The following is a 12,971-nucleotide window of genomic DNA, read 5'->3' on the forward strand; positions in this document are numbered from 1 at the left end:
CTCTACCAACTGAAATTCTACGCCTTACTACCAGGAAACCGACTAATTACTCTCATCTAACTATTACTAACAATAAAATTTCTTCTTATTCTTCCTCCACATTTATAACCTTAGATGGAATAAATACACCACCACTATCACAATACATAAAATCAACCCTCTCCTATTTATCATTACTCAACTAGTATTATCAAGTCACTATCAAAACTGAAAAGGATCACTGAAAGGGCTTAGGGCAAAAGATCATAAGCTCGATTCAGTTAAGAAATCTGATTTAAGAATATGCATGACTTAACATTATATTGCTATCCATTGAGGGGAAGTCATGACTTCACGAGACTAAGCATACTATGAGACATGAGTGCATATATGAATATATTCATATCATGAGGTTGATATTCATAACTTTATGGAGTAAGATTGAGATCAATGGGCTAAAGTCTTCACCTTTTATTTAGGGAACTGAGCATAGAGGTGAATCTATCTGAAGTATATAATCATAGGTCATGGATATAATGATGATATGCGGACATTAAAAGGGTGTTATAATGTAAAACCTCGAATTTGAAAAAAAGGAAGATGCTAGTTTTTCTAGAACTGGTGTATGTACCGGTGGACCCACCAACGGACCGTAGATTTACTTATAGGTTGTGGGTAGGAATCATAGGTGTCAAGTCAAATTATTTTCAAATTTCAAGTTCCACTACCCTTTTTATGGTTCACCAGAATGGTATGTCGTTCAATGTACGAAACGTAAGTAAGTCTGTTAGGTGAGTCCTGGACTTAGTGAATTTTGAGGGCCAAAGTTGGACTTACGGTGGTCATATATATGGACCATAGGTTGAAAAACTAACCCTACAAGGGTCCCATCATTCGAGGGTCTAGAAACAACTCTTGAACCCCACCAATAATTGACTAGGACCGTAGATCCCATCGTCAGTGGTGGTTGGCAGTTATTTTTAAAGGAGGTTTTGGGTCTTTGTCTAATTATTCTAACCCAATACTATGTCATTTTACCCTCTACCCCAGGCCCTATATAAGCATTTTTACCCCCAAACTACCCAATTAGACTCATTCTCCTAATTTCTCAAAGTTGATCAAAGTTCTTCCCCAAATATTTCTCTCTCTAAGGAAGAAGAGAAGAGCTAGGTTCCATTCAAGTCTCAATTTCCACCATAGCTTTTGCACTTTGAACTCCAAGGTATGATAGTATTCACCTATGGAGCTCTTTCCTCCAAAGGGTTTCTAAAATCTCCAATTTTGTAAAGTGAGATTCCCCAATCAAATTAGAGTTTTATTCAATTGACATGGGTTCCTTTCAATTATGATCCAATTGATTGATTTATGTATTTTTATGCATGAATTGAAGTAATTGAATGTGTTTTAAAGCTGAATCCCCATGAACCCATGCATGACCCATAGTTTCTAGACTATGACTATATGATGTGGTTTTCGAACTATGGATATACCATGAGTTTACGGTATTTTTGATGCATTTCACTTAGAGTTTCTGTGTCTATTAGGCTAGTTTGTTATTAGATATAATGTTTTTTATGTAATATTTTGTAGGAAATTGGTTTGGAAGCGGTTGAGATGAAAAAGAACTGAAGTGGCAGCAGAAGCAGTCAACGGAGCCAAACCACGAACCATAGGTCCAGTGACAGTCCGTAGGTGATGGTTCATGGGTGTGAGTTCAAGGAAGTCTGACCAAGTGTGAAACCATGGAGGCAAACAATGCCCTGTAGAGTGAATAATGGACCGTAGATTGATGGTCGTCGTTTGATTTAGAGAATTGAAGTTCCAGTACTTGCACCACAGAAGAACAGAACAGACCGTAGTCCAATCCACAGACCATACGTGGGACCGTCATTTGAAGGTCCTGAAAATATTTTCTAAGTATTGAACCAAGGAGGTGACCCATAGACCGTAGGCTGATCCATGGTCCGTAGGTCTGGTCTTCGATCAAAAATCGTGTCTAACCCAATTTTCCTTATTTTTTTTTCTTACTTTGTTTACCATTTAGTTTCTATAAATACTAGTTGTTATTTCATTTTTTGGAGTTAGACAATATCGTAGACTTTTGTTTTGGTCTTTTGGGATTATTTTGCAAATTCTTAGCAATTTAATTCCGGAAGTTGGTTTTATGCAATTTGCACTTTGAATTTCAATTCAAGATTTCAGTTTTCATGTATTCTAATTGTAGAGAGTGATGGTGAGGAAGTTGGTTTAAAACCTCTTGGAGTTGTTAATGTGCCCATTCAAGTTCACGGTGGTCATCTAATCGAAAATGCAGAAAGGGTGCGGTGCGGAATCCGCCAACACCAAGGGTTCATGATAACTATAGGGTTGACTACGATGCAGTTGGATCAGATGGGCTTATTTTTCTCCCTCCTCTACCTCCAAGACACACATTTATGGTGACCAGCAATCTTATGCAGATGCTTACAGCAAGAGCGTTGTTTGTTAGGTTAGCTTCGGAGGATCCATATGCTCACATGGCTAAATTGACTAGTGTCTGTAAGAGTAGTGTGGGACGACCAAAATTGGATATGAACGTCATATGTTTGAGAGTACTCCCACTGTCCTTGACTGGGGATGCAGTTGTGTGGTTTTCTGAACTGACATACAATTCAATCTATAAATGGGATCAATTGCATAAGGTGTTCATGGCGAGGTATTTTCTGGTTTCTAAGAAGTTAAATTACAAGGATAAATTGAATAACTTTGCGGCACTACCTAGAGAGTCAATAAGCAGTTCATGGGATAAGTTCACTAGATTCATGAAGAGTGTTTCGAATCACCGCATAGATGATGAATCACTTAATGAGTACTTCTACCAAGGACAGGATGACAATGGAAAGGTTGTGTTGGACACTATTGCTAGAGAATCATATGGTTAGTGCACTTTTGAGGAGATTGCTGAAAAACTTGACAGTATTTCCCAAAACAATAAGGCATGGAGCATGTTCACTGTCTAAACTGCACCAAATCAATCAAATGATGGCATTCGTGAAGAGATGGCTCAAATGAGGATAGAAATTGGCTTGGTATTAAAGCATATAAGTTGAAGTGTAGAAAAAGTGAATGCGGTAAATTATTTAACTAGAACTCCACCACCGCCAGTTGAGGAATACTACTCTAAGGAGGATGCCAATTTGGTTAATGCTCAGATGGGGGGTTTCCAAACCAACGCCTAAGGTTCCATCTCGGATATTTGGTGCCAAGGTCAAGGAAACCAAGGTCGAAACTATGACAACTACAACCGTGATGGAAATTATGTCCGAGATGGAACCTACAATCTTGATAACAATTACAATTGGAACAATTATGGCAACATGAATGAGAAGGTTGGTTCTTACATTCCCCCTGTTAATAGAGAGGCTAGTACTAGTATGACTCCCATTGAGGATATGATGCAGAAAATGATAAAGAGGTTTGATGCGACAAATGAGAATGTGAAGGAGATGTGTATTGATTTGTCTGGGATTAATCAGAAAGTTGATGCCCATGCAGTGTCGATCAAGCAGCTTGAGCAGTAGTTTAGTCAGTTGTCTGATATTGCGAACCCACGCCAGCCTGGCACATTTCCTAGCAACACCATACAAAATCTAAGAAATGATGGGCATTGTATGGCAATCACTATTCACAAAGGAAAGCAAACTATTGATCCCTCATATCGTCTAAGGTTGAAAGAGCGATAGAAAAAGATGGGGATGAGAATGAGGTTACTGAAACTCCAAAAGTGGATACAGAGAAGGAAGCTAAGGTGAACCAAAACGTTGCTCCCATGCCTAGACCTCCACCTTCATTTCCACTGAGATTGGTGAAAAAGACTGAAGAGGGAAAATATCGCAAGTTCATATCTATGTTGAAGCAACTGTCCATAAATGTCTCATTGATAGAAGGTTTGGAACAGATGTCTGGCTATGCAAAGTTCATGAAAGACTTGGTAACCAAAAAGAGGGCTGTCAATTTTGAGAATGAAGAGAGGCTACAACATTGTAGTGTTATTGCTACTAGGTCACTTGTGCAAAAGAAAGAGGATCCTGGAGCTTTTACTATTCCTTGTACCATTGGGATTTTACACTTTGCGAAAGCTTTGTATGATTTAGGTGTCAGCAATAATTTGATGTCATTGTCCATATATAAGAATTTGGGTTTAGAAGCTCCAAAGCCGAGTGCAATGTGTTTACAGATGGCCGATAGAACTGTGAAGATGCCCATTGGAGTGCTCCAAGATGTCCTTGTGAAAGTGGAGTCATTCATTTTTCTAGCGAACTTTATGATACTTGATTGTGAGGTTGATTTTGAGATTACTATCATCTTAGGGAGACCATTTCTTGCTACTGGGCTTGCCTTGGTCGATATGGAGAGAGGGCAGATGAAGCTTCGATTAAACAATGAGGAGGTAAATTTTAACATATGTAGGTCTATGAAGCATGAAAGTGATCATAAATCAGTATCGGTGGTAAATCATAGGGTGGGGCAAGAATCTGAAGTGTCTATTGAAGAGAGGTTAGGTGTTGATGCATTAGCTCTTGTAATAATGAATTTTGACAGTGATGGTATTGATGACTATGATGAGCTAGTTGCTGCACTTGATAGGTTTGAGTTTCGTTTCAAAGCAAAATGGTTGGAATTAGACATGAAGAATCGAGACACCCCACATACTAAATTGTCTGTTGATGAGCTTCAAAAATTGGAACTTAAGGTTCTTCTATCTCACTTGAGGTATGTATTCTTAGGACAAAATAGCACATTGCTAGTTGTTATTGTTGCTCACTTGAGTGAAGGGCAAATAGAGCCTTTGATATCGGTGTTGAAGTGGTTTAAGAGGGCTATTGGTTAGACTATTGCAGATATTATTGGGATTCCACCGGGAATTTGTTCTCACAAAATCCAACTCATGCCAGACAACAAGCCAAGTATTGAGCATCAAAGGAGACTAAATCCCCTATGCAAGAGGTTGTGAAAAAAGAGATCACTATGTGGTTGGATGTTGGAGTTATATATCCCATTGCCGATAGTAATTGGCCTTGCCCAGGTCAGTGTGTGCCAAAGAAAAGAGGAATCATTGTGGTTCCTAATGCTAAAAATGAGCTTGTTCGAATGAGGTCGGTGACCGATTGGAGTGTGTGTATGGACTACCACAAATTAAATGCATGGACTGAGAAAGACCATTTCCCAATGTCGTTCATGGATCAAATACTAGATCTTGTTGTTGGTAAGTGTTGGTATTGTTTTCTAGATGGGTACTCTGGCTACAATCAAATCTCCATAGCTCCGGAAGACCAAGAGAAAACCACTTTCACTTGCCTTTATAGTACTTTCGCCTTCAAAAGAATGCCATTTGGGTTATGTAATGCTCCAGTGACCTTCGAGCATTGTATGATGTCGATATTTGCAGATATGATGGAGGATACGATAGAGGTATTTATGGATGATTTATCTTTGGTAGGTGACTCATTTGATGATTGTTTGACACATTTGGTTTAGGTACTAAAATGGTGTGAAGAGTGTAATCTTGTGCTCAACTGGAAAAGTGTCACTTTATGGTGAAAGAGGATATTGTTCTAGGTCATCGGATTTCGCAAAAAGGTATTGTGGTTGATCGAACTAAAGTTGAGGTAATAGAAAAGCTTCCACCACCCATCTCTATTAAAGGTGTTCGAAGTTTTCTTTGGTATGCAGGTTTCTACCGGAGGTTCATAAAAGATTTCTCTAAAATTGCACACCCATTGTGCAAGCTACTTGAAAAAGAGTGTAAGTTTGATTTTGATGATGCTTTTCTGAGAGCATTTGGAGAGTTGAAAGAAAAGTTAACTTCGGCACCTATCATTATTTCATCGGATTGGGGGAAACCAAGTGATGTGTGATGCAAGTGGGATGGCTCTTGTTGTGGTATTAGCACAAAGGCGACAAAAAATTCTTCATCCTATTTACTATACCAACAAAGCTCTGAATGCGGCTCAAAAGAACTATGCGGTGACTGAACAGGAACTCCTTGCGGTGGTTTTCGCATTTGAGAAATTTAGATCCTACTTGCTTGGTACTAAGGTCATAGTGCATACTGACCATTCTGCATTGAGGTATCTGATGGCTAAAAAGGAAGCAAAACCAAGGTTGATTAGATGGGTGCTCCTACTACAAGAGTTCAATTTTGAGGTAAATGATAGAAAGGGAATAGAAAATATGGTTATTGATTACTTGTCCAGACTAGAGGAAGCAAGTATGATCAAGCTAGAGAATGGAATTGAGATTAATGATTTGTTCCCTGATGAACAGGTATTGGCTGCTTCTTATGATCTTATCCCTTGGTTCGCAGATTTTGCCAACTACTTGGCAAGTGATTTGGTTCCGTCGGATTAGTCATTTCACCAAAGGAAATTTTTTATGTCTAATGTGAAGAAATTCTTTTGGGATGAGCCTTACTTGTTTCGTGTTTGTGTTGATGGGATTATTCGTCGTTGTGTGCCCGAGGTTGAGATGATGAGTATACTAGAGGTATGTCATTCATCGCATGTTGGTGGGCACCATAGTTGTATCCAAATTACCCATAAAATTTTGCAATGTGGGTATTACCGGCCTACCATCCACCAAGATGCTCATGATTTCACCAAGTCTTATGATCGTTGCCAGCGTGAAGGAGGAATTTCGAAAAACAAGAACTACCAATGAATCCAATATTAGTGATTGAACTTTTTGATGTTTGGGGTCTTGACTTCATGAGTCCATTTGTGAGTTCGAATGGGATGAAGTACATTCTTGTGGCAGTTGACTATGTATTGAAATGGGTGGAAGTAGTCGCGCTTTCAAACAATGAAGGAAAGTGTCACCGCATTCGTGGAAAGAATATCTTCTCCAGATTTGGTACACCAAGGGAAATCATAAACGGTGGAGGTTCTCACTATTGTATTAAATTGTTCAAGGCGTTCCTTGAGAAGTATGATGTTCACCACAGCATAGCAACCCCTTATCATCTGTAGTCGAGTTGGCAAGTTGAAGTGTCAAATTGCGAGATAAAGCAAATTCTTGCAAAGACCGTAAATGTTAACATAATTGATTGGTCAAGGTGGCTTAATGATGCTCTATGGGCTTATCGCACTGCATTCAAAACTCTCATAGGTATGTCCTCCTACCGACTTATTTATGGGAAGTCTTGTCATACATGTAGAGCTAGAGCATAAAGCAATGAGGGTGCTAAAGAAGTTGAATTTGGATTGGGGTGCCGCATCGAGTTAAAGAATGAATGATATGAATGATCTTGATAAGTTTTTCCTAAAATCATATGAAAGTTCAGCCTTGTACGAGTAGATAAAGAAGTATCATGATCAGAAGATCGATACGTGTGAATTTGTTGTCGGTGATTTGGTGCTCTTATTTATCTCGAAGTTGCGCTTGTTTCCTGGCAAGCTCAAGTACAAGTGGACCGATCCATTCAAAGTAACTCAAGTATTTCCACATGAAGTGGTTGAACTCGAGAACAAGGAAGGAACGATATTTAATGTGAACGGAAAAAGGATAAAGATCTACTTGGGGAAATCTCAGAGTGACAATGAAGTGATAGAGGAATGGGATCTTGGTGAAGTCTGAGTAACTAAGGTGTATGCATTGTGATGCGACGTTAAATCAAGCGCTGCTTGGGAGGCAACCCAAGATGTACAATCTAGCCAACTATAGGAGTTTCTTTTCGATACAAGGAGTTTTTCTTAAACTTGCAGTTTTCTTGATAGATGTTTGTTAATTTTTAGTTTTAGTGTTTGCTAGATATAGATAGAATAGGGTGTGTGTCTAAAAAGTGTCCAGAAAATGTAAAAAGGAAGTCCTAATGTTTGCTACATTTGCAGGGAAGAAAAGAAAAAATATGCATAAAATAAGTTGATGCAGTGATCTACGGGTCCCAACGATAGCATGACTTAAGTAGAAGAATGAAAGCTTGATGACTGTTTCACTTTTATGTTGAACCGACATGTGTAGGATTTTATGTGTAGAAGTAAGTAGAAGAATGAAAGCTTGATAACATAAGAGCGTGAAATTGATACCTATCCAAAATTTTGAAATGTGCTAAATTTATAAGTTTAATGAGTTGAATGTGTTTGGATCTTCATGTGACATGATAAGGAGCCGGTATGATAGCATGACTTAAGCTAAAACTTAAACTGGGTGCTTCAATAATTGGATAATGAAACAATGTGTCAAGTGTGTGTGAGTAGATTTTGTATGTTCATGCAGTATGTGCCTATCTAAAACTTGCCCCTTTGGTCATGCTAAGATAATCTAGGCTAGAAATTGAGAAATGATCATAGGCCCTTATTCAAATAAGTCCACTAAAGCCTAAAAAAATATCCAACCAAAAGAAAGAAATGCTCTCTTTGATCCAAATATTTTAGCCTAACGAAAACCACTTCTTTCAATACACCTAACTTACATTCCCTAAAAAGATTGTTTTGGCCCTAGTCCCTCCTTGGACGTGTGCACCTTAACTTAGGCCAAAAACCTAAGTTGAGGATGGCTGGTTCAAAAGTTACCTTAATCTTGGCCCTGGTCCGACCTCGGACATTGTGCACTTCAACTCATGCAAAATACACAAGTTTAGGGTGGCTATGAAAAAGAAAACTAAAAGAAAAAGGGTATGAAAAGAGTTGTGTGTAGAAGAAGGAAAAGGATAGAAAAAGATGTGACTGAATTCAAAAGAAACAAAAAGAGTGATAATGATGTTGAATAACAAAGAATGAAGATGTAAAAGAAAAAAAGAAAAGTGAAAGAGAAAAAGTGAAAAAGAAGAGTGAAAAAGTCAAAGTCACATATGTGCTGAAGAAGGTCAAAGAAAAGAGTAAAAAATAAAAATATGTCAGAATTGGTTGAGAAAAGAGGTAAATAGCCAATGTATTGTCAAGGAGGGAATAAAAGTCACAAAAAGTACCCAAATGTATCCTACCTGACCCTGAGCCTACGTTACAAGCTAATAAAGTCCTATAGTGATCTTAGTGACTAGTTTGGAGAGTCTATGCATTGAAAATTAGGGAAAGCCTATGGTATTGAGCACTAACAGTATTTGAATTCACTTTTGAGCGTGAGTGTTGACTGAATCCTTGATCTTAAAAATCAAATTTGTTGAGTGAAAAAGGATTTCTTTGAAGTGTGGGCACTAGTTACATTGTTGGAGAGTTGGTACCTTGGTGATTGTTGAAAATGTATGTGGTGATGTATATTGGTCTTTCTATGTCATGTGTTGATTCGCATGAGTTAACTTGTTGAGTCTAAATGAAAAGATTTGCACTAAGTGATGGAATTGATTGAGAAAGTCATGTGATTTCTTGAGTTTGTATGTTTGCTTCTACATAAGTGTCGTTTAGAGTTTTAGTGTGTCGCTTGAGGACAAACAACAAGTTTAAGTTGAGGGTGTTGATATATCATGAGTTTACGGTATTTTTTATGCATTTCACTTAGAGTTTGTGTGTCTTGGGCTATTTTGTTAGTAGATATAATGTTTTTATGTAATATTTTGTAGGAAATTGGTACGGAAGCAGTTGAGATGAAAAAGAACTGAAGTGGCAGCAGAAGCAGTCGACAGAGCCAAACCACGGACCGTAGGTCCAGTGACGGTCCGTAGGTGATGGTTCAGGGGTGTGAGTTCAAGGAACTCTGACCAAGTATGGAACCACGGAGGTAAACGAAGCCCCGTAAAGTGAATGATTGATGGTTGTCGTTTGATTCAAAAAATTGAAGTTCCAGTACTTGAACCACGGAAGGACAGGACAGACCGTAGTCTAATCCACGGACCGTAGGTGGGACCGTCATTTGAACGTCCTGAAAATATTTTATGTGTGCTGAACCACGGAGGTGACCCACAGACCGTAGGCTGATCCACGGTCCGTAGGTCTGGTCGTCGATCGAAAACCACATATGACCCAGTTTTCCTTATTTTGTTTTCCTGTTTTGTTTAGGATGTAGTTTCTATAAATTCTAGTTGTTATTTTCGTTTTTGGGAGTTAGACAATATTGTAGACTGTTGTTTTGGTCTTTTGGGATTATTTTGCAAACTCTTAGCAATTTAATTGCGGAAGTTGGTTTTATGCAATTTGCACTTTGAATTTCAATTCAAGATTTCAATTTTCATCTATTCTAATTGTAAATTCATGGTTACTTTTAACTCTAATATGAATTGTTAATCTTCAAGCATGAGTAGCTAAATCTACAACTAGGATTGTGGGAAACTTGAGCAATTAACAACGTATGACTAGTAACTAAGTAATTCTTGAATAGTGTTTTTTTTACAAAGGTAACAGTTTGTGTATTAATCTTTAGCACTAAAGGTTGGGATCCCAAATTTACATCATGGAGCTACATACAGTTGTGTGTACTTAAAACAAAACTAAACTAGATCCTACTTCATCTTACAAAGGACCTAGGATAACTCTAACCGCTATAGGATCATCTACATACTCCGAACTGCACCAATAGCAAAAAGTGATTATGCAATTCATTTTAATCCTGTGTAAAGGACTACTAATACTCTTAAAGCATCTCATATTTCTCTATTTTCATATGGACCACCAAATCACTACTGGGACAATCCTCCATCTGCTTTGGTCTGTACTGCTACTGCCTTCATTGTTCCAGCTTTCTATAGCCTGACTTGCCCTTTGTGGCATGGTCTAGTTTGCGCCCCTGAAGCTGGTAAATAAGTGCCACAGTTGTCTAACCACCTTGCAATGAAGAAACAGATGGTTGATTATCTTTGCCTGTTGCTCACAAAAAAAACATCTAGGACGCATATGTATTCCCCTCTTCATTAGATTATCTTGTGTTAGTACCGCCTCTTTAACTACCAACCAAGTAATTCTTGAATAGTGTTCATGCATGTATTGTTAATCTTTTTGTTTAAAAGTCTTTCTAGCGGTGCGCAACGTTAGAACTCGCCTCTTTCCTACTTGCCTTACCAAGGGAATAATGAATGAAAAAAAGATTAAACAATAGAGATTCAGTTAAGGATTTGCTACTATCTAATAGTCTGACTTTAATCAGTTGACGTAAGGGTGAATACACAACTCAATTGACATGAGGACTAATCTGGGGTAAAGGTAAGGGTTAGTACAGCGCACACTCGTAGATTTACTAAGTCGCGGTTGAAAGTTCCTACTTAGAATATCAATCACTTAGGGATACATAATTTATCGGCCTTGCATGTCAAACACTAGGATAGAAGTATTATTATTAGGAATATTGCGTTAAGAGCTTGTGGGGAACACATATACCCTAGTTTTCATCTTATATTGATCTCTAAACTATGATTCTTGCTTACTTGTTACTTATTAACTTAAATCAACAAATTGTTACTTTAGTTACAAAACCCCCCTTTGGTTACTTTTCTCAAAAATTGTTTGACCAAAAAGAGATAATTGTGAGTTAAGTTTGAGGGTGTGTTTGGTATGAAGGAAAATGTTTTCCATGGAAAATGTTTTCTTGGAAAACAAGTTGATTTTTGACTTATTTTCTCATGTTTGGTTGGTGAGTAGAAAATATTTTCCGAAAAAGATTTTTAGTGTTTGATTTATGAATGAAAAATGTTTTTGAAAAATTTCTTTTATTCTTACTAGAGTAGAAAATAATTGTTGAAATTGAAAATATTTTTTAAAAACAAACTTAATTTTTTTTGGGGGTGGGGGGTTCGAGGGTAGGGGTGAAAAATAGAAATTTTAAAGTTAAAAATATTTTTTAAAAACAAACTTATAATTATTTTTAGGGGTTGGGGAGCTGGTAGGGGGTGGGTGGGGGGTGGGGCTGGTAAGGCGTGGGTGGGTGGATCGATGGTAGGGGTGATAAAATGAAATTTTGAAGTCGAAAATATTTTTTTAAAACAAACATAAATTTTGTTTTGGTGGGTGGGGGGGAGGGGGCTGGTAGGGGGTTGGTGGGTGTGGGTGTGGGTAGGGGGTGGGGGGTCGAGGATAGGGTTGTAAAAAAATAAAAAATTGAAATTAGAAATATCTTTTAAAAAAAACTTTTAATATTTTTTTGGGAGGGGTGGTGGTAGGGGTTAGGGGTAGGGGTGAGGGTGGGGTAAAAATATTGAATTTAAAAATAAACTTTAATTTTTATCTTTTTTTGGGTGGTGGTTGGGGGGCTGGTTTGAGGGTAGGGACCAAATAAATTGATTTTTTCAACAATTTTTTTTTTTTAATTGGAAGTTGGAAGAGAGTTTTGGAAAATGGTTTCCATAAGTTTTGAAGGGAAGTCATTTTCCTTAAATTTGAGGGAAATGAGTTGATTTGGAAAACAATTTCCAAAACATTTAACCCAACCAAACATGAGAAAATTGGAAAATATTTTTCGGTAAATGTTTTCCTTCATACCAAACACACTCTAAGTCTAAACCATATTCCTAGTAGGATCGACCCCAACCTATAAGTTGGATTCTTTATTTGGCAACGACCGCTTATACTTCTTTTGGAAAGTGTAATTTGGGCGTTTCAACTATGAAAGATGAATTTATGAAGATACGCATATTCTTTATCAAATGGTTGATTCCGAGTATCGGTTGATTTCATAATATTATGATTTGAAGTCTATGTATTCGTGATTGCTACTATATGTGATTGGTATGTTTTTACCATATTGCGGGTTGTGCATATGAATCCAAGGCGAGGACTAGGAGTCCGAGCTATATCGTATTTGTGATTATAATTATTTTAACTATTGAATTAAGTTTATGGGGACTCAATTCTTAGTTGTTCTAAACTATGTTTCTGGTTATCATGATGTTATTGGTTATTGAAATAGTGGTTGTTACGTTAGACAGATGACCGAAAGTCTGGTGTACGGTTAAATGATGAGACAGGTCATGGTTTTCTAGCGTTTTTAGAATTTATATGATTAGGGTAACTTGAATTAAAATGATTGAGTTAGCCTAAGGCGCCAGTTTTACGTATGGGTATGAAAGGTCCAAGATCGTAGGTTGATTAATCGAA

The 12,971-nt window shown here is 37.6% G+C and overlaps 2 protein-coding genes across 2 annotated transcripts in view; both read left to right on the forward strand.

The window, feature by feature from the left end:
• The window catches only part of LOC125838361 (protein TONNEAU 1a-like), a 1,213,107-nt gene that overhangs the window by 258,098 nt on the left and 942,038 nt on the right, over nt 1–12,971 (forward strand). The gene's annotated exons all lie outside the window — the stretch shown is intronic.
• LOC125838412 (uncharacterized) lies at nt 2,415–4,849 on the forward strand. The gene is made up of 3 exons (XM_049517475.1): nt 2,415–2,895; nt 3,199–3,497; nt 3,686–4,849. The coding sequence occupies exons 1-3, from the start codon at nt 2,415–2,417 to the stop codon at nt 4,847–4,849; spliced, it is 1,944 nt and encodes a 647-aa protein (XP_049373432.1).

This window comes from Solanum verrucosum, unplaced genomic scaffold (assembly GCF_900185275.1).
Source record: "Solanum verrucosum unplaced genomic scaffold, falcon-dt-bn FXZP01000150.1, whole genome shotgun sequence".
In the NCBI taxonomy this organism is placed as follows: Eukaryota; Viridiplantae; Streptophyta; class Magnoliopsida; order Solanales; family Solanaceae; genus Solanum; species Solanum verrucosum.